Source organism: Mobula birostris, chromosome 5, assembly GCF_030028105.1.
Source record: "Mobula birostris isolate sMobBir1 chromosome 5, sMobBir1.hap1, whole genome shotgun sequence".
NCBI classification, from domain to species: Eukaryota; Metazoa; Chordata; class Chondrichthyes; order Myliobatiformes; family Myliobatidae; genus Mobula; species Mobula birostris.
Window position 1 is genome coordinate 170,458,067 of NC_092374.1, and position 21,959 is coordinate 170,480,025.

The 21,959-nt window shown below is 41.7% G+C and overlaps 1 protein-coding gene across 3 annotated transcripts in view; it reads left to right on the forward strand.

Annotated features, from left to right (window-relative positions):
* pcca (propionyl-CoA carboxylase subunit alpha) overlaps positions 1–21,959 on the forward strand; it is a 495,020-nt gene that overhangs the window by 299,841 nt on the left and 173,220 nt on the right. For all 3 annotated transcript variants that reach the window (XM_072258848.1, XM_072258849.1, XM_072258851.1), the window contains 2 exons: positions 700–810; positions 1,593–1,698. In XM_072258848.1, the coding sequence (XP_072114949.1) occupies positions 700–810; positions 1,593–1,698 (217 nt within the window). The remainder of the gene's footprint in view (positions 1–699; positions 811–1,592; positions 1,699–21,959) is intronic.

The following is a 21,959-nucleotide window of genomic DNA, read 5'->3' on the forward strand; positions in this document are numbered from 1 at the left end:
TCTCACTTCAAGAAAACAATGCAATTAAAACATTAACTGTGATTTAACTGAACTGCCTTTGCAATTGTTGATATTAGATGGATTGTGAATGTTCATTGCCTGTACAGTTCTCAGCTGAATAGAACAAATAGAAGTAGTATTATAAACTATTTCTGAAGTTGCTCAAAGGGTTGAAAATCAAGGAAGACTTGGATCTCTCCAGTGCCTGCATGATCCTGTGATATTCCACAGCCAATGAAGTCCTTTTGAAGTATAGTAATATAGGAAAAGCAGTGGCCAATTTATGCAGAAAAAGCTCCCACATGAGTGATAATGACCAGACAATTTTTATTTTCATGGTGTTGGTTGAGGAGATATTGACCAAGTTCCTGAGGAGAATTGCCCTGCTTTTTAATATTTGTTGTGGAATGCTTTAGTCTGTTTATGAGGGCAGATAGTGCTTCATTTTAATGTCTTAATTCAAGATGGAGCTACTTTCTCGCATTAATTAGTGTCCCTTACTGTTGTGTAAAATAGATAAATGTTTATGGATCAGGATTTTCAAAACTATTGCAGTTAGAAGTTATTTTTGTCTGGCAGATAAATATGCAGTAAGGGTACTGCAGGTAGGTATTCCCACAGTAAGGGATATAATGATTACTCCAGGTAATATAAATTGTGCCCAAGGTCCTTTATAACACATTTCCTTCTCACTTCCAGGAGTGACTCACAATGTTCCCCTGCTCCGGGAGGTTATAGTTCATCCACGCTTTGTTAAAGGAGACATCACTACAAATTTCCTTCCAGAAGTCTACCCCGATGGTTTCAAAGGTTTGTCACTGAAGATTCAATACACTTAAGACAGGTTTCTCTTGGAGCAATAGGTTCATGTTATTTTTTTGGATGTAATATATTCAATCAGTTTGCTTTTCAGATTGTTTGAAATAATTTTGGTTCAGAGTGTAGCTCTTGACACCCTTAAGAGTTTTGCAGCTGCAAGAACAACGTAAACATACGACACAGGAGATTGCTAATGCTGGAATCTGGAGGAACAAACAATTTGGTGCAGGAACTCAGCAGGTTAAGGAATTGTTAAATTCCAAAAGAAATAATGCAAGGCCGTTGATCAAAGCAGAAGCGCAAAGTTCTTCTTATGCCCAAAAGAGTTCTCAATCTAGAATTCTACTCCAGATTGCTATTCAGTGATCTTTGTTGAGGAGTGTTAATGGGAAGTCTCAGCTGCAAGGTTAGATTAGGAAACCTGGAGTGGTTCTTCTGGAGCAAAGAAGAGTGAGAGGGGATTTCACAGAGGTGTACAAAATCATGACAATGTAGGCAGAGTAGATGGAGAAAATAGATTCAATTGAGTGGATTGTTAAAGGAGGAGGGGTACAAGTTTGGGTAAAAGATACACAGGACGAATTTGAAGCAAATGGTGTGGACACAGTTAAGGATAAACACAGTGGGTGAAAGGAATTGAAGGGGAGGCTAATTAGGTGAGGTAAAGATTGGTGAAGTTTGTGTGGAACAATAACGTGGATGTATGGGACTGAAGAACCTGTTGCTGTATTGTCCAATTTGTGTCATTCTATTCAAGGCTTCTCTCCCTACAGGACATAAGCTGTTCGATTCTGAGCACAAGGAGCTGCTGGCTACAGCCGCATCAATTTACGTAGCTTCTCAGCTGAAGGCTCAGCGATTCCTCCGAAGTTCTACAAGGTGAGAAATCTGTGACATGTGACAGTTCTACACTCATGCCTGAAGCTGCCCTCTATCACCAATACAGAATTTTAAAGGGTATATTGGAATTCCGCTGATTTCTTGTTGGATGGTGGAAGAACTATTTATTAAATGAATTAAAATTCTATTCAGAACTGCAACAATTCTGTTAAAAACCATTTCTTCACATATTAGAACATGTGTATGTCATTCGCATCAAATCAAATCAGCAAGGGTTGTGCTGGGCAGTCTGTAAGTGGCACCATACTTCAGGCACCGATATAGCGTATCCACAAATCTAACCCTGAACATATGTCCTTTGGGAATATGGGAGGAAGCTGGAGCACCCAGAGGAAACCCCCACAGTCCCAGGGAGAATGTACAAACTCCTTACAGACAGCGGTGGGAATTGAACTCAATCTTACAGCTCTCACTGTAAAGCATTGCGCCCCATTATTAGCCTAAAAAAATAAAAGGGCAATGGATATGTTTATGTGGACAAGATAATATAAAGTGAGAGGAGGATAAACATTGGTTTCATTAACTAGATGATCTGTTTTCTTGAAGTAAAACCAAATATTTAATAAAAAGCGGAGGAGGATAGGGGCAGATTAGCCTGTTACTACATATTTGTAAATGGAATATTGTACTGACGATGGTACCATTTGTCAACATCACATAGTTGTATTATTCTTTTGGGAGCTGTCTCTAAGTGGATAGTTGCTTTACCCTCATGCAGTATGCACAGTAATGAGGTCATTCAGATGCTGTTCAGTATTCCCTGTGAGATTAGTTTTCATAGTCTCCGCAATTTCATGAGGTGTACAACATTAGTCGACCCAAATGGTCCATGTTGATGTTTCTACTCCACACAAACTTCCTCCCACCTCTCCCCATCCCTCTCTCCTTTGTGTGTTTATCCCTTGCTCCCTTCACTGCAATGTCTCCCCATTGGCCCCACGTATCGCGTTCTCACTATGCTTTGAGCAAAGACATTTCTCCTTTGTTTTTTTTTGGTTTTATTAACATTGATTTCACATTCGCTTCCCCTGGGTTTGGAATGATGAATTATTGAACTACGGGTTATAACTTCTACATCCCCAACATTTGTAATTCAGTTATGTTTGTGTTTTTTGATGTGGTGAAAATAGAGGAGAGAAAACAGAGTCTCTTAGTCTGATGCCACAATACTTGTGGGAGGTCATGAGCTGGAGAAATGGGCTTATGGTTTTGTGGCCTTATTTCACTGTGGTCTTCCATATTGGCATCACCTCTTAACTTGGAACTGCTGGTGAGAAGGTATAGGGAAGTGTCGCAAGTACAGTAGATAGGGTGGTTAAGAAGGCATATGTTGTGTTGCCCTTCATTAGTTGGGAGACTGAGTTCAAGAGCCGGAAGGTAATGTTGCAGCTCTATAAATATCCAGTTAGACCACATACAGAGTATTGTGTTAGGTTCAGGTCACCTTGTTATAGGAAGGGTGTGGAAGCTTAGAGAGGGTGCACAGATTTACCAGGATGCTGCAGGGATTGAAGAGCGTGGTTTATGAGGGTACTATAGGTTGAATGAGCTAGGGTTTTTCTCTTTGGAGCAAAAGAGGATGAGTGGTGACGATAGGGGTTTATAAAATGATAAGAGGCATAGATAGAGTGGACAAACAGGTGATTGGAGTAAATTATGGGGGGAGGGTCAGAGGTAGGCTTTTTACACAGTGGTGGGTGCATGGAACACATTGATAGGATTGGTAGCAGAGGCAAACGTTAGGGACAGTTAAGAGAATCTTAGATGAAAAACACGAAGAAAAATGGAAGGGTTTGTGGAAGGGAAGTATTAGATTGATCTTGGAGCATAATCAGTCAGCATAATATGGGCCTAAGGGACTGTATTATGCTGTACTGTTTTATGTTCTAAAACATATTTCTCTTATATAAAAGTGGTCGGGGATGAGGAATATATCAAAAATTACAAGCAGCACACACAAAATGCTGGAGGAACTCAGCAGCTCAGGCAGCATCTATGCAAAAAAGTATAGTTGACGTTTTGGGGGTCCTGGCCCAAAACATTGACTGGAACTTTTTTTTTAAATCATAGATGCTGCCTGACCTGATGAGTTCCTCCAGCATTTTGTCAGCTCCATCTTGGGCACTAGCCTACAAAGTACCCAGGACATCTTTAGGGAGTGGTGTCTCAGAAAGGCGGCGTCCATTATTAAGGACCTCCAGCACCCAGGGCATGCCTTTTTCTCACTGTTACCATCAGGCAGGAGGTACAGAAGCCTGAAGGCACACACTCAGTGATTCAGGAACAACTTCTTCCCCTCTGCCATCCAATTTCTAAATGGACATTGAATCTTTGGACGCTACCTTACTTTTTAAAAAATATACTGTATTTCTATTTTTGCACAGTTTAAAAAATCGATTCAATATACGTAATTGATTTACTTGTTTATTTTTTAATTTTATTTATTATGATTGTTATTTTTTCTCTACTTATTACATATTGCATTGAGCTTCTGCTGCTAAGTTAACAAATTTCACGTCACATACCAGTGATGATAAACCTAATTCTTATTCTGATTCTGCCTGGCCTGCTGAGTTCCTCCAGCGTTTTGTGTGCATTGTTTGGATTTCCAGCATCCGCAGGTTTTCTCTTGTTTATCAAAAATCACATTTCACTTTCTGGCCTTCAGTCAGTAAACTATCGATGTGAAACATATGATATCTAAAACTTTTAAAGTCAATTTTTCTGAATCATACATCACTGTAGTCCTTGACTGGACTAAATATTAGTGTAATGCTTAACTTCTGTAAAGAGAGGGATTTGTTCTTCTCTAGTTGAACTATTGTGTGATATAGGAGCATATGCGAGGCACCCATCATGAAAGTAGAGTCCCATTGATCTCAATGGTATACCTGTGCTGGTGCTACTATATTGAGAACTCAGCCTGAAGTTTGATATTGGTAGATTGGTTTATTATTGACACGTGCCAAGGTGCTGTGAAAATCTTGCCTTGCTCAATGTTCATACATGTCAATTCATTACAATGGTACATTGAGGTAGTACAAGGTAAAACAAAAACAAAATGTAGAATAAAGTGTTACATGTACTGAGAAAGTGCAGTGCAGGTAGATAATAAGGTGCAAGGTAGAAGGGTAGAGCTATTGGTGATGTTCTCTCCTGCAAACCTGAAGCCCTCAACTCTGTCGACTTTGACTATATGTGTTTGTTATAAGTACCTTTTGTTTCTTATATGTACCAGTACCTTACAACTGAAAAGGTGGAATTGAAGAATTTTAAAATATCTGGCCAAATGAATAAATTACAAATTTATGAATTATTGAAGTGTACACTTTGAAAGGCTATGAATATAGATATGGATGACAAACTCATCATTGTGAGTGTAGCAACATAGAACCATAGAACCATAGAAACTACAGCACAGAAACAGGCCTTTTGGCCCTTCTTGGCTGTGCCGAACCATTTTCTGCCTAGTCCCACTGACCTGCACACGGACTATGTCCCTCCATACACCTCCCATCCATGTATCTGTCCAATTTATTTTTAAATGTTAAAAAAGAACCTGCATTTACCACCTCGTCTGGCAGCTCATTCCATACTCCCACACTCTCTGTGTGAAGAAGCCCCCTCCAATGTTCCCTTTAAACTTTTCCCCCCTTACCCTTAACCCATGTCCTCTGGTTTTTTTCTCCCCTTGCCTCAGTGGAAAAAGCCTGCTTGCATTCACTCTATCTATACCCATCATAATTTTATATACCTCTATCAAATCTCTCCTCATTCTTCTACGCTCCAGGGAATGAAGTCCTAACCTATTCAACCTTTCTCTGTAACTGAGTTTCTCAAGTCCCGGCAACATCCTTGTAAACCTTCTCTGCACTCTTTAAACCTTATTTATATCCTTCCTGTAATTTGGTGACCAAAACTGAACACAATACTCCAGATTCAGCCTCACCAATGCCTTATACAACCTCATCATAACATTCCAGCTCTTATACTCAATACTTTGATGAATAAAGGCCAATGTACCAAAAGCTCTCTTTACGACCCTATCTACCTGTGACGCCACTTTTAGAGAATTTTGTATCTGTATTCCCAGATCCCTCTGTTCCACTGCACTCCTCAGTGCCTTACCATTAACATGTTTGGTAAGCAGGACAGTGCCTGAAAATATAATGTGTGATTAAGCTGTGGGTTTGGATTAAAATGCTTCTAGTTGATTAGCATGCAACCTGCATTCAAGATGTGTGGGCTGATATTTCAGTGTCCCCACTCAGGTAGGCAGGAAGTCACATCTGGTGCTGTGTGGATGAGATCAACTCCGACATGCTTGAGCACAACACTTTAGTGTGAAAGTGAAGCACAAACTTTGTCAGTTCACTACCTTCAACTACCAGCAGCCAATTAGAACTCTTACCTAAAGTTCATGTAACTCAGTGGGCTGAAATGCCCTTGCATTGCTGCATCTTCACACGAATAACACTGCTACACATTCCAATGATATTTCTGTTACTTTCTCATTCCTCCCACACTGTCTGATATTTCCCTATGCGTTAAGCCCTCCTCCTCACTATGATACCTTATTCCTCGAACTCTGCCCCCATACATCGTGTCCATTCTCCTCTCTCATTGATATTACATTCCCCTAAATATAGACCCTCCTAAATATATTGACTTGTCTTCTCTTGCTCTTCGCAATACACCTTGCTCTCTCTGTCCTCTCCTTGCTTACACACTCGTGCTGTATTTGATGAAGGAGGGCCACTAATGGAGCCATAGCTGGGAGCTGTTGGCTTATGTGGAAGCCCTGATGTCAGACCAGAGTCCTGTCAGATGCTGGGTCTGAAATAAAAGTTGACAGTATTGGAAACACTGCAGGTCAGACAGCGTCTGTGGAGAGAGAAACGGATTCTGTGTTTCATGTTGAAGACCCTTCATCAGTTGACCTGAAATATTAACTGTTTCTCTTCCCACAGATGCCATCTTACAGTTCTGATGAACGATCTCAGCCTAAAGTGTTCACTGTTTATTCCCTTCCATGAGCGCTGTCTGACTTGCTTGAGTTCCTCCAGCATTTTGTTTGTATCACTCAAAATTTCCAGCATCTGCAGAATCTCTTGTTTAAAGGTTCAAAGGTTTATATATTATCCAAGTACGTATCCACGTTCAGCTCTGAGATTCATCTTCTCCAGATCGCCACGAAACAAAGAAAGAACATGAAAGTTGTTTGGAGAAACGTCAAATCCACCCCCACAGAAAAAGAACAGCATCCTGATCATCAACTCCCAAACCCCCAAAACTCCTTCCCCTGCACAAAATGCGACAAGAACATCAACCTTTAAGCCACAGACCCCCTTCCCCTGAACAAAAAAACTAACAGAACACAGCAAGATCATCAGCCTTCCCCCAAGTCCCCTCCCTTCGCACAACAAGACAAAAAGGAATGGGCGAAAAACACAGAATAAAAAATCTGTTAGTGTTTTCAGCATTGACTTTACTGTAGACTTTGGTAACTTGAACAACACCAACCACTTGTTGAATCAGAGCAAACACCAAAAAAGCTCAACTAGTCATTAAACTTTGGATCTTTAAATTCTGCTGGGGAGAGTGGTATCATATGATGGAGTGGGTGGGGAGGGGTAGTTGCTTATTAATTCCAAAAGCAGTAACAGCTGGGCCTGTTTCAGAACCTCAGAGACACGAGAGACTGAAGAAGCTGGAATATGAATCAAAATCAATCTGCTGGAGGAGCTCAATGGGTCAAGCAGCATCTGGGGGTGGGGTTTGAGGGGGAGGGGAGGAATTGTTGATGTTTTGGGTTGAAACTCTGCCATTACACCTCTCCATTCAGTCCCAATGCAGGGTTTTGACCTGAAGCATCAATGATTTTTTCAAAGGTTCATTTTATTATAAAGTATGCATGCAGAATACAACCCTGAGATTTGTCTTCTCCAGGTAGCCACAAAATACGGAAAAACCATAGAAGTAGTTGAAAGAAAAGACATCAATCTCCTCCCCACATGGAAAGAAAAAAAAGAAACAAAAACCCCCAAATCACCCCCAACCCATCCCTCACACAAAATCTAACAGATCATCTACATGGAAAAACAGCAACAAGCGCGTCAATACTCTAACCCCAAACTCCCAGCCCACCAATAGACAACAGGAAAGAATGGGCAAGAACACGAAAGAGGACCATAGAACTGAAAGAGACCAATGTGAACTACAGTTAGATTGAACTAATTTCTAATCCATAAATCTGAGAATTTTGATGACATCTCTGAGAGCATCGGGGAGAACAGTTGCTTGAACCCAGCCGACCTTCCGAGGGAAGACTCGAAATCAGCGGCCTCTCTAAGGGAACTGACTCAAACCCTGTGGCCTCTCCGAGGGAAGCAACTCGAACCCTGCGGCCCCTCCGAGGGAAGTGAGTCAAACTCAGCGGCCCCTCCGAGAAGAGCAACTTGAACCCAGCAGCCCCTGCACACTTGCCTTGATGTTTCAATCTTCCTCAATGCTTTAATTGATGAGAAATGTAGTCAATCAAGGCCCCCCGTCCCATCTCTGAGCTTCTCCTCGTGGTAGCTTGTGCTTGTGCTTCTGTCCTGAAATTTTCTCAGGAGCAGCAGAGCACTAGGTCACTTGATTGAACTACAGACTGTAAGTCGAAGGCTTGAACAGTTTCAAAAACAAAATTAAGAGAATAAATAGAAGAGGTAGAAAAACTGAAAAGATTGACGATCTGGAAGGTGTCACCCGAGGTATCGGTGTCCACTGGCGCCATCTTGACTGGAAGTAAGATTTCTTCACCAGAGTGGCACAATTTGTGACACAGTTGAGCCTTCAAGAGCAGATGCCCTTTTGTAACAAGCTTTTCAATATGCCTTGGTACGTCCGACAATAATAACCTAATTCTAATTCAAATTCCTTGAGCGTCAAGCAATGGACTAACGGCACCATCACTTGTTTTGGTCCCATGACCACAAACTACAAGGAAATGGATTGAACCTATTTAAATAAATAATTATTGCCAATATGTAGTCAGTGTAATCCAGTAAGGTTTTCTGAATGGAAGTGAGGTACTGGGAATTTTTTCTTGTATTTTAGCTCAGGATTGTTTTACAAGTGTGTGAGATTATCATTATCATCCACTATTACAGGAACAAGAGGATGGCTTTCACATGCATTATGAAGAGTTCTCTCTCTCTCTCTCTCTCTCTCTCTCTCTCTCTCTCTTCTCTCTCTCCTCTCTCTCTCCTCTCTCTCTCCTCTCTCTCTCTCCTCTCTCTCTCCTCTCTCTCCTCTCTCTCCTCTCTCTCCTCTCTCTCCTCTCTCTCTCCAACACCTATTTTTTCACAACACATAAGATTACTTTAATATTGGAATTGTAAACCAGTGTGGAATTTGTGAGAACAACATGTGTAATAAACACGTTTCCTGCAGGAAGTGGTTATGTTTGATTGACAATTACTTCATTGTCAAGTTTAAAGCCACCTTCTTTGTTTGACTTCCAGATTGACTGAGACTGAGAATTTTATTGTCCAAAGCTCACTTTGCAAAAAGCATTGAAATTCACTTACTGTGCTTCAGTAAAAGGACAAGCTTTGGATGTTGAGAGAAACAGAAAACTAGTGTGTTGTTTTAACCCAAGCTTAAAGTATGGTATTTATAGAAATAAAGATGGTTTCTCTCTCTGGGAATGCAGTAGAAGGATCTCATAATTCTGGAGAGAAGGAAAGGAAATGAAGGGAAGAGCAGAGAACTGTGTATGCAGCACTGAAAAATATTATAAACAGATTTCTGGTCTAGATTTACTAGAATAACACATTATATATGCAGCTTTTCCGCAGTGCACACAGCCCTTAGCAGTCCATCATTCATGCAGTCAAGAGTTTCTCAAGTCTTTTTGCATCATTTAGGACTCTGCAGGACTTTATAATTACTACTAATGAACATTACACTTATTGTGTGTATGGGCTCAGGAAGTTTGCCGAGTGAACAGTTTAAATATGTAGACTAGGAAGAAGTCACATTTGACCTCTGGGCTGTTCTGAGCTGGTTGAACTCAGCGGGGTAGTTGTATGGGATCTGCAGCTGGCCCCAGCAGCCTGTCTCCTAACTCGCACCATCCTGTTCACCCTTCGCTCATGCACTCGGTGACCCACACTAACTGTTGATCTGACACTTCTTTGATTCAGATTCAGATTCATTTATTTATCATGTGTACATTGCAACATTCAGTGAAATGCCTTGTTTGTTTAAACAACCAACACAACTTAAGGCTGTGCTGAGGGCATCCTGGCGTCTAGATTTTAGCATGTGTTTGCTCTTGCCCTCCTAAGTTTCTCTTGCTCTCTCAATTTCGAGCCCCCCTGCACATGCTTATATTTAATCACTACACCATTTCCCTAAACATCTTTGTCCTTCTTTGATACTTAGAGTAATCCAGTAAGGTTTACTAAGTGAAATTGAGGTATTGGGAAAGCTTCCTTATGGGATGTTGGATGTTAACATTTTTGAAACCTCTCTCTGTGACTAGCTTTTGGTTACCTATCATAACATCTCCATTGCTGACTTGGGTATATTTTGTCTGCTGATTGCTTCTGCTGCTTAACCCAATTACCTTATGTTGCTGAACCCAAATTATTGTCAGATAGGGAAAGTGAAAATTGGCCAGATTTTCTGTATGTGATTGGTGACTCCCCTCCTCCAAAAGCAGTGGGAAATGCATATTTGGTGGGCTGTTTTGCAACAATGCCCTGGTTTGAATGCCTGTTGACATGAGGATATACGAGGGGTGATTGATAAGTTCGTGGCCTAATGTAGAAGGAGTCAATTTTAGAAAACCTAGCACATTTATTTTTCAACATAGTCCCCTCCTACATTTACACACTTAGTCCAGCAGTCGTGGAGCATACGGATCTTGGACCTCCAGAAAGTGTCCACAGCAGGGGTGATTGATAAGTTCATGGCCTAAGGTAGAAGGAGATGAGTTATACAGCTTTCGTTACATGCAGGTGCAGTTCAACTCTTTGAGTGATTATGCAGAAAGTTTGAAGTTAATAACTCATCGGGTGATCGATAAGTTTGTAGCCTAAGGTAGAAGGAGGTGAGTTATAGGAGGGGACTGTGTTGAAAAATAAATGTGCTATGTTTTCTAAAATTGACTCCTTCTACTTTAGACCACAAACTTATCAATCACCCCTTGTAAGCCTCTTATGACGTTTCATGCAGCTGCCCTCTTCTCCTCACGGAGGTCGAGGAGGAGGTACAGGGGCCTGAAGACCCACACTTAACATTCAGGAGCAGCTTCTTCCCTCCATTCAGGTTTCTGAACGGCCCATCAATGCTACCTCATTATACGTTTTTTGTACTATTTATTTATTTGTGTTTATAGTAATTTCATGTCTTGCACTGTACTGTTGTTGCTAAACAACAGATTTCACGTCTTATAAGCTAATAAATCTGATTCTGATTTTGAGCTGCAGTGAAGGCTGAACCATCAGCAAGGAACGTTCAGGTTGCAAACTGTGCCAAGTGCACCACAAGATTCAAAATGCATCTTGAGTTTTTAAGAATTTTGCTTTTCTTCACACCCAGCAATAATTATATTGAGATTGACAGGAGGTATTTTGGAAACTCTAATATTACCCTGGAGTGTGTGTGATTTTTTGCTATCAATATTCGTATTTAACAATCAGACCATATGCTGGAATACTGGTGGTTGGCTTGTATGTTATTTGCCCTGGTGAATTGGGAAGGGAAAGCCAAGTAACTCTCCAGGTGTGGCTGTGTTAGAAGGATCTCATGGGTCTACTAATGCTGTGTTTATACTTTTAAAACCAATTGCCTGCAGCACTTCCTATGTATTCCTTGTTCTGACTGAAGTGTATATTGTTCTAGGTTTTTTCTGGGTTGTACCCTTTTCCAGTTGCATTATCACTGCTAGCATTATGGGCAGGGATTGGAACTATTCAATGTGTGGGGGTGGAACTATTGTGACACAGATTAAATTGCTTTGCACAGTCGGTTTAGGCAGACAGCAGTAGCCACGGCAAGTTATCAGAATTCTGGAAACAGTGCAGACAGGTTTACAAGAATGTCGCCAGGACTCGAAGGCCTGAGTTATAGGGAGAGGTTGGGCCGGCTTGAAGCTTGCTCATTCAAGCGTAGGAGACTGAGAGATGATCTTACATGGATGTATAAAGTCATGAGGGGCACCTGGAGAGTTACTCAGCTTACCTTTCCCAATTCACCAGGGCAGCACAGAGAAGCCAACTGCGAGTATTCCAGCATATGGTACATTCACAGTCTTTTCCTCAGAGTTGAGGGAATCTAGATGGCATATGAGACGGGAGAGGTTTAATAGGAACCTGAGGGGCAAACTCTGCACTTGGGGACAGTGTGTATATGGAACTGGCTACCAGAGGAAGTAGTTGAGGCAGGTTCAATACTAACAAAAGGAGATATGCTGAAGGAGAAAAGCAATTCAGCAGTATAACAGTCACCTGGAGCTCTGCTGTTTGTGTCCTAACTGGACGCAGTGAATACTTTTGCTGCCACATAGTTCTCGTGACGCAAGTTCGATTCTGAATTCCAGCGTTGCCTGTGTGGAATTTGTTCAGTTCCCCAGTATGGCTTCCTGGAATATTCATTTTCCTGACAGAAACATGCTAGCTGGCAGGTTAATTGGTGACTGTAAATTGCCCCCCCGTGTATGTGGGTGGTGGAAGAATTGGGTTAGGATTGCTGGGTTTGTGAGAGGATTGGTTGTGGAGAAGGAAATAGGAGAATGTGATCAGCAAGAATGCTCTGAGACTCAGTGCTTGTTTGATGGACTGAATGGCCTCCATTGTCAAAGGGGAATGTGAAATAATATGCAAGTACGATTCACTCATCACTTTAGAACTGGTTGACATCCACTGGCTCCTGAGTAAGTAATAACTCACTGTATAATACTCCTTTTTTTGGTTCCGGGTCTCTCAGTGATCTTGCCCTCCTAATCTCTGTGGTCCCCTCTGGTGCACATTGTTTCCCCTCTGGTTGTTACACCCCCCCCGCCCCCGCCCATCACCCTGGACACCTCTGGTCACTGTAGTCCTCTCAATTCTGCCCTCTCAATTGTCCCTAACTCAATAGTCAGATATTTGCTATTTACTTAAGTTGACTGGGATCTTCTGTCATTGAAGATGGACATTCTCCTGGAGACTCTTCTTTATTTGTCTCCCCACTTACTGAATTCATTGTGCATCTTTTTTGACCTGAAGTCATTCTGAAACTCTTTACAGGCAATGTGATAGTGTGATTCTTTTGGAACCTTAAGTCTGCTCTAAGGTTGGAAAGGTGCCAGTCAATTGGCACTTGCAAATAGGACCAAATAAATGATTTTTTTTTTTGTATGATCCTGTTTGAGGGATAACTCTTGGCCCCAGGACATGGCGGGGAAATACCCCTGCTCCTCTCCAGAATAGTTCCTTGGGACCTGAGAGAATGGATTGTTGCTTGGCAGAAGCAGAAACCCTTTGGTTTCTAGGGTTTAGTTTTAAGCTGTGATATTTTATTCACTCTGCAATCACTGGCTATACATTATCTGTTAGCTGATTTAAACAAAGATCAATTGTAGTGGTATTGCATCTTTATCAACTAGTCTGCACTATGCTATGTGCAGCTTTTCTTCAGACATAATTGGTCCCTTTCACTGTGGATTATGTCCTTCATATGTTAGCAAACCCTTTCTGGTACTTCTGCATCAACACCTATCTCTGCTCCTTAGTAAGCTACCACTCAACAAGTTTTTGCTTCCTTGTTTAATTGCCAGCCATGGGTATCACTCTTGCCCCTGAGCCAGGGTAGAAGTACCACTCCTAAGTGTGAGCAAAAAAAATCTAGGCTGACACTCTGGGGCGCCACTGACAGAATGCTTCATTGTCAGAGGTGCCATCATTTGAATCAACTTGGACTATAACCCAAAGAAAAAATAAGATAACATGCTTTAATGACTATTGCCCAAAAGCTCAAACATCTAACATCCTGAAATACTTTGAGAAGCTGGTCATGGCACACATCAATTCCAGCTTTCCAGATAACCTCGACCCACAGCAATTTGCTCACCACCAGAATAGGCCTACGGGGAGGCCACCTCCCTGGCCTTACACTCATCTTTGGAGCATCTGGAAAGGCATCTATATCAGATTATTGTTCTTTGAATGCAGTTCTGTCTTAAATACCAAGCAAACTCCAGACCATGGGTGTTAATGTCCTCCTCTACGACTGGATCTTTGACTTTCTGACCAACATCACAATCAGTAAGAATAGGGAGGAATGCCTCTGCTTTGATTATTCTAAACACTGGTGCACCAAAAGATTGTGTTCTTACCTCGCCACTCTGCTCCCTCTCCATTCATGATTGTGTGGCCAGATTCTGTTTTAACTAAGTTTGCAGATGATACTTCTGTAGTGGAGTTACAACTCAAATCACCATGAGTCAGAGGACAGGAAGGAGATGGAAGGTTCAGTGACATGGCGTCATGTCTGCAATCTTTACCTCAACATCAACAAAACAAAAAAGTTGGTAATTGACTTCAGTAAGGGGGAGGGGTGGATGCTCATGCTCCTGTCTACATCAACGGTGTTGAGATTGAGAGCTTCAAGTTCCACCAATAACTTGACGTAGGCCAACCATGTAGACGCGACAGTCAAGAAAATCAATGTCGCTACTTCCTCTGGAGCCTATAGAAATTCAGCATGTCCCCGTTGACTCTTAGCAATTTTTATCATTGCACCATAGAAAGCATCCTGTCTGAATGCATAATAGCTTGGTATGACAACTGCTCTGCACGCGACTGCAAAAAATCGCAGAGACTTGAGAACACAGCTCAGCACGTTACAAGATCCAGCCTTCCCTTAAAGGACTCTGTCTATACTTCTTATTGCCTCAGTGAAACGGACAGTGTAATCAGAGACCACACCCACCTCGGACATTCTCTCTTTTCCCTTCTCCCATCGAGCAAAAAATACAAAAGTCTGAAAACACGTACCGCCAGACTCAAGGACATTCTAACCAACAGACTGCTCTCCCATTGTTGTCAGACTCTTGAAGATTCAAGATTATTTAATGTCATTTCCAGTACAGAAGTGTAAAGGAGAATGAAATAATTCTATTGCAGCACAAGAAACACAGTAAGATAAAGAAGGCAATAATAATAATTCATAGGTTGATTGTATATACAGTACATAAAGTGATGCTCGATGCAGGACTACATAAGGTGACTGACAGGAAATGATAAAGTAGAGATGGTGGGGGTGAGGTGGGGTGGGTTAGTGGGTGAAGGTGTTGATCAGACTGATTGCTTGGGGAAAATAACTCTTTTTGAGCCTGGTGGACCTGGTGTGGATGCTCTGTCGCCTCTTCTCTGTTGGGAGTGTGACAAACAGTCCACATGCAGGATGGGTGGGATCCTTCGTGGTATTGCTGGCCTTTTTCCAGTACCTTTCCATTTGGTGGGAAGGCTGGTTCCGATGATGCATTGGGCAGTTTTGACTACCTGTTGTAGAGCGTTCATGTCTGACACAGTGCAGTTTCTATATCATGCAGTAATGCAGCTTGTTAGGATTCTCTCTACTGAGTATTGGTAGATGGCCATGAATATTGATATTCATAGTCCAGCTCTCTACAGCCGCCTCAGAAAGTAGAGGAGTTAGTGAGCTTTCTTAATTGTTTAGTATTGGTTCTCGGACCATGAGAGGTTGTGTGAAATGTGCTCTCCCAAGAGTTTGAAACTGCTCACAGTTTCTACCACTGTGCCGCTGATGAAAAGGAGGGTGTGAGTGGTGTGAGTTCTCCTAGAATCGATAACTATCTCCTTTGTCTTATTGACATTGAGAAAGAAGTTATTTGCCTGACACCTGGCCTCAAGCTCTTTCTGCTCTTTGTGGTAGGCCATCACATTGTTGTTGGTGATGAGCCCCACCACTGTTGTGTCATCAGCAAACTTGACAATGTGGTAACTTGGGTGTTTGACCATGCAGTCATGTTTGAGCAGAGTGTACAGCAGTTGTGTCAGCACACTCCTGTTGAGGATGATGGCAAGGAAAGAGTGGTTGTACATCCTGACTACTTGAGGTCTGTTGGTTAGGAGGTCCAACACCCAGTTGCACAGTGGTGTATTTAGACCGAGGAGTAGGAGTTTGCTCACCAAGATCTGTGGGGCAACAGTGTTGAATGCTGAACTGAAACCTAGAGACAGCATTCTGACATAAGTGTCCTTTTTTCCTAAATGTATCAGGTCCAGGTGCATAACAGATGCTATGGCATCTGCTGGAGAGTGGTTTTATCCACTATGGCAGTCATTACCAGTCATTCAAAGCACTTCATGATGATTTGCATCAGTGCCACCAGGCAGTAATCATTTAGTTCTGAAGGTATAGATTTCTTTGGTAAATGGATGATAGTGGCTGAAACATGTGGCAACAACAGACTGGATGAGTGAAGTGTTGAAGGAATTCATGAAGACATCAGTGAGCTGGTGTGCACCCTCCCTGAGTACTCAGCCTGGGATGTTGTCTGGCCTGGCAGCCTTCCTGTCTGCAGAGTCCTACTCACGTCTGATGCTGTTAAAGACAGTGGCTGCTCTCCTGGAAGGAAGTTAGCTTTTGTAGCTGGAGTTGTGTTGCATGCCTCAAAGCATGCAGAGAAGTTGTTTGGAGCATCATGGAGTGAGGCATCACTGGTGTAGTTGACGCTGTTTTTAATTGTGTAGTCAGTAATGATCTTAGTGCAAAACACATCAAAGTTGCTGGTGAACGCAGCAGGCCAGGCAGCATCTCTAGGAAGAGGTACAGTTGGCCCGAAACGTCGACTGTACCTCTTCCTAGAGATGCTGCCTGGCCTGCTGCATTCACCAGCAACTTTGATGTGTGTTGCTTGAATTTCCAGCATCTGCAGATTTCCTTGTGTTTGCGTTTTTAAAATGATCTTAGTGCCCAGCACATATGCCAGGATAGTTATTGGACAGGTATTCCTAAGATTTTGTACATAGGGGGTCTTTGCCCTCTTGATGCTTAAAGTGAGATTTCTTCTGTCTGCTTTGAGTAGACCTCTTGTACCATAAGAGGGAGTTTTGGCCTCACAATCTACCTCATTATGATAGTGCATTATATTGTTTACCTGAACTGCTCTTTTTTTGGTAACTTTTACACTTTTTTCTGCATTGTTATTGCTTTACCATATTCTCACTCAATATACTGTGTAATGATTTGATCTGTGGAAACAGCATGCAAGACGAGCTTTTCACTGTATCTTGGTACATATGACAATAATATACCAATGCTGATGAAGTATTAAACCAAGTCCATGTTTACTCTCTCAGGTAGATGCCGTCACCCTGAGGCACTACCTTGAAGAAGCGCAGAAGAGGCTGCCTTGATGTCTTGGATGCTGTTCTTCAACTAGCATCACTTAGGGCAAAATACCAAATAATAATTATGTTGCTATGCCTAAACTGGTGGCTGTTTCCTACATTACAGCAGTGCCTACACTTCAGAAGTACAGTACTTCACTGGCTGTAAGGAACTTCGTATTGCTGTGAAAAAGACATGAAAGGTGTTGTAGAATGAAAGTTCTCTGAATGTGGCTGGCTGTCAAACTCTGAGCTTTATGTCTGATGGCAGCGTGGATGCCAACTTGTTCGTCCAGTTGCTCTTGCTGCTGTCTTTCAATGTTAAAGTGATACATGCCTTTCAGAAAAGATCTTTGAAGATTAAAATAACAGATTATGCAGTTGCTGAGGAGAGATTTATTTTAATAAGATCAGAGTTGTGCATTTCCCCAGGAAGCAACATAGTGACCTGGGATTTCTCAGCATTTACAGTTTGGTACAAAAGTCCTTAGCACACATTTGCTGATTAAAAACAAACATTGTATTGTACTCGTTTCCTTTAGTTTATAGCCAAACCTTAAATGAAAGTATTTGTCAAAGAGTAACATAAGCAGTTCAAGGAAAAAACTAATTAGGGAAGCAAAAGGCAACTCCAAAGGAAACCAACTTCAGTATTTATATTTATCTTCCTAATACCAGAAAGAATCATTGAATAATCTGTTAATAAGTTATAAATACATTTAGACTGGCTTTGCTTTGAAGTTGCTAATGATATCTGCATTCTCACATTTTGAGTTGATAAATTGACTTTCAAAGAAACTTCTCATAAAGTCCCCAAAAACTTACGGGTCAGAGATTATTCTCTGCCCTTTTTCTACACCAGTCTTACCCTTCCAAATCATTTCCAAGATCATTAGTGGCCTCCTTTGGCTTACTGTAACTATGTGAAATATTTTAGTGAAGTTGTCCAGTGGGAAGCCAATTCATCCAGGAAGGCAAGTAAGGATTTTTTTTGGGGGGCATGAGGCTGCAAGTACTTGAATCTGGAACAAAACAGTTTTGGATATAGAACACTGAAAGAAAATGGCACTGGAACACTTCCAGTTCTAATGAAAGGTCTTTGACCTGAAACATTAAAACTGTTTCTCTCTCTTTTTGTTCCTGCTGAGTTTTGCAACCATTCCTGCTTTAATTCTTTTTGTATTCGTCATCTTTAGATGTTTAGTTGAATGTCCTGTGGGAAAGAGAGGAAAATAAGATGGATCAGGCAGGTAAGGTTAAGGAATTTCTATAGCTATATTAAGAGTAAAGTGGCAGCTAGGGAGAGAGTAGCTTCTCTTTGAGATCAGCAGGGTTGCCTATGATTTAGCCACAGGAGTTGTTTTGTGTGATTTTTTTTAACAAATATTTCTTCTGGTGAAAAGAAATTTTTATAAACAAACATTCTACTTTACAATTATGTCTGTGGTTAAGCACAGCTCCAATGGAATATTCAAGTTTTCTGACGAAACCACTGTCGTAAGCTGAATCAAAAGTGGTGATGAATCAGCATATAGGAGTGAGATAGAAAATCTGGTTGAGTGGTGCCATAACAACACTGACTCTTACTCAGTGTCAGTAGGGCGAAGGAGCTGATTATTGACTTCGGGATAAGGAAACCAGAAGTCCATTAGCCAGTTCTCATCTGAGGATCAGAGATGGACAAGGTCAGCAACTTTAAATCCGTTGGTGTTATTATTTCTGAGTTGCTGTCCTGGGCCCAGCATGCAAGTGCAATTACAAAGAAAGCAAGGCTGCACCTCTACTTCCTTAGAACTTTGTGGAGATTCTGCATGACATCTAAAACTTTGACAAACTTCTGTCGCTGTGTAGTGGAGAGTATACTGACTGGCTGCATCACAGCCTGGCATGGAAACACCAACGCTCTTGAACAAGATATCATACAAAAAGTAATGGATATGGCTTTATTATTATTTCTTTCTTTTTGTTGTCTTCTGCACTCTGATTGAATGCCCTAGTTGGGAGTTCTTTTATTGGTTCTGTTATGGTTATTAATCTATAGATTTATTGAGTATGCCCACAAAAAATAAATCTCATGGTTGTATATGGTGACATATATGTACTTTGATAATAAATTTACTTTGAACTTTGGATAAGGACATTCAGAATCTGGTTTAATATCACTGGCATATGTCATGAAATTTGTTGTTTGCAACAGCAGTACATTGTAATACGATATCTATACATTATACTTAAATAGTGCAAGAAGAGGGAAAAATATAGTGAGGTTGTGTTCATGGGTTCATTGTCCATTCAGAAATCTGATGGTGGAGGGGCAGAAGCTGTTCCTGAAATACTGAGTGTGTGTGTCTCCTCTGCAATCACTCTGAGCACCGGTGCCCCACAAGGCTGTGTACTCAGCCCTCTGCTGTACTCACTGTACACCCATGATTGTGTAGCCAAGTTTCCATCGAACTCTATATATAAGTTTGCTGATGACACCACAATTGTAGGCCGTATCTCGGGTAACGATGAGTTTGAGTACAGAGAGGAAATTAAGAACCTGGTGGCATGGTGCGAAGACAATAACCTGTCCCTCAACGTCAGCAAGACGAAGGAATTGGTTGTTGACTTCAGAAGGAGTAGCGGACCTCACAACCCCATCTACATCGGTGGTGCGCAGGTGGAACAGATCAGAAGCTTTAAGTTCCTCGGGGTCAATATCACAAATGACCTGACTTGGTCCAACCAAGCAGAGTCCATTGCCAAGAAGGCCCACCAGCGCCTTTACTTCCTGAGAAAGCTAAAGAAATTTGGCCTGTCCCCTAAAACCTTCACTAATTTTTATACATGCACTGTAGAAAGCATTCTTCTAGGGTGCATCTCAACCTGGTATGGAAGTTGTCCTGTCCAAGACTGGGAGAAGCTGCAGAAGATCGTGAACACAGCCCAGCACATCACACAAACCAATCTTCCATCCTTGGGCTCAGTTTACTCCACACGCTGTTGGAGTGGTGCTGCCAGGATTATCAAGGACATGACCCACCCAGCCAACACAGTTTTCGTCCCTCTTCCCTCCGGGAGAAGGCTCAGGAGCTTGAAGACTCGTACGGCCAGATTTGGGAACAGCTTCTTTCCAACTGTGATAAGACCGCTGAATGGATCCTGACCCAGATCTGGGCCGTACCCTCCAAATATCCGGACCTGCCTCTGGGTTTTTTTGCACTACCTTACTTTCCCTTTTCTATTTTCTATTTATGATTTATAATTTAAATTTTTATTATATTTACTATCGATCTGTACTCCATGGAGTGGGAAGCACAGAATCAAATATCGCTGTGATGATTGTACACTCTAGTATCAATTGTTTGGCGACAATAAAGTAAAGTAATAAAGTAATTTCAGGCTCCTGTATGTCTACCTTGATGGTAACAATGAGAGAGAATGTTCTGGGTGATGGTGACTGTTAATGATGGACGCCGTCTTTTTGAGACATCAGCTTTCGATGGTGTCCTTGATGCTGGGGAGGCTAGTACTTACCATGGAGCTGACTGAGTTTACAACTTTCTGCAGCTTTTTTGGATCCTGTGTAGTGGCACTTCCATATCAGACGAAGATGCAACCAGTTAGATTATGAGAACACTCAGTCCTCTTTTATTGTCATTTAGAAATGCATACATGCATTAAGAAATGATACCATGTTCCTCCAGAGTGATATCAGAAAACAGGACAAACCAAAGACTAACACTGACAGAACCACATAATTATAACATATAGTTACAGCAGTGCAAAGCAATACCATAATTTGATAAAGAACAGACCATGGGCACGGTAAAAAAAAAACTCTCAAGTCCCGATCGACTCCCGAGTCCCCGATAGTAGGCAGCAGAAGGGAGAAACTCCCTGCCATAAACCTCTAGGCACCGACAACCATAGGAAACATACTCCACATTCATTCTATCTTGGCTTTTCAATATTCAATAGGTTTTAATGAGATTCCTGCTCATTCTTCCAAGTTCCAACAAATACAGGCCTGAGCTGCCAAATGCTCCTCCTACGTTAACCACGTCATTCCCAGAATCACTGTTGTGAGCCTCCTCTGGACCCTCTCCAATGCCAGCACATCTTTCTTACATAAAGGGGCCCAGTACTGTTCTCAATATTCAAGTGTGGTCTGACCAATGCCTTGTAAAGCCTCAGCATTACATCCTTGCTTTCATATTCTAGTCCTCTCGAAAAGAACATTGCATTTGCCTTCCTTACTATTAAGTCCGCTGACAAGCTGACCTTTAGTGAATCTTACATGAGAATTCCCAAGTCCCCTTGCACTTCTGATTTTTGAATTTTCTCCCCGTTTAGAAAATAGTCTACGCCTTTGTTAGAAGGAATAAAGTGCATGACCATACACTTCCATCTGCCACTTATTTGCCCAATCTCCTAATCTGTCTAAGTTCTTCTGGAGATTCCCTGCTTCCACAACACTACCTGCCCTTCCACCTAACAGATAGCATCTGATAGGATGCTTTCTTTGGTACATCAATAAAAATTAGTAAGGGTTGATGAGGATATACCAAATTTCTTTAACCTTCTCAGGACATAGATGCATTGGCAAGCTTTCTTGTACATGGCATTTACATGGTTGGACCACGACAGTACTTTGGTGATGTTCACTCATAGGGTATTGAAATCGTCCACCTCATCACTGTTGATGTAGACAGGAAAATGTGCACTCCCCCTTACCTGAAGTCAATGACCAGCTCTTTTGTTTCACTAACAGTGAGGGAAAGGCTGTTGTCATGGCACCATGTCACTGAGCACTCTATCTCCTGTGGCGATTCCTCTCAGCAACATGTAGACCATTTGGGAGAC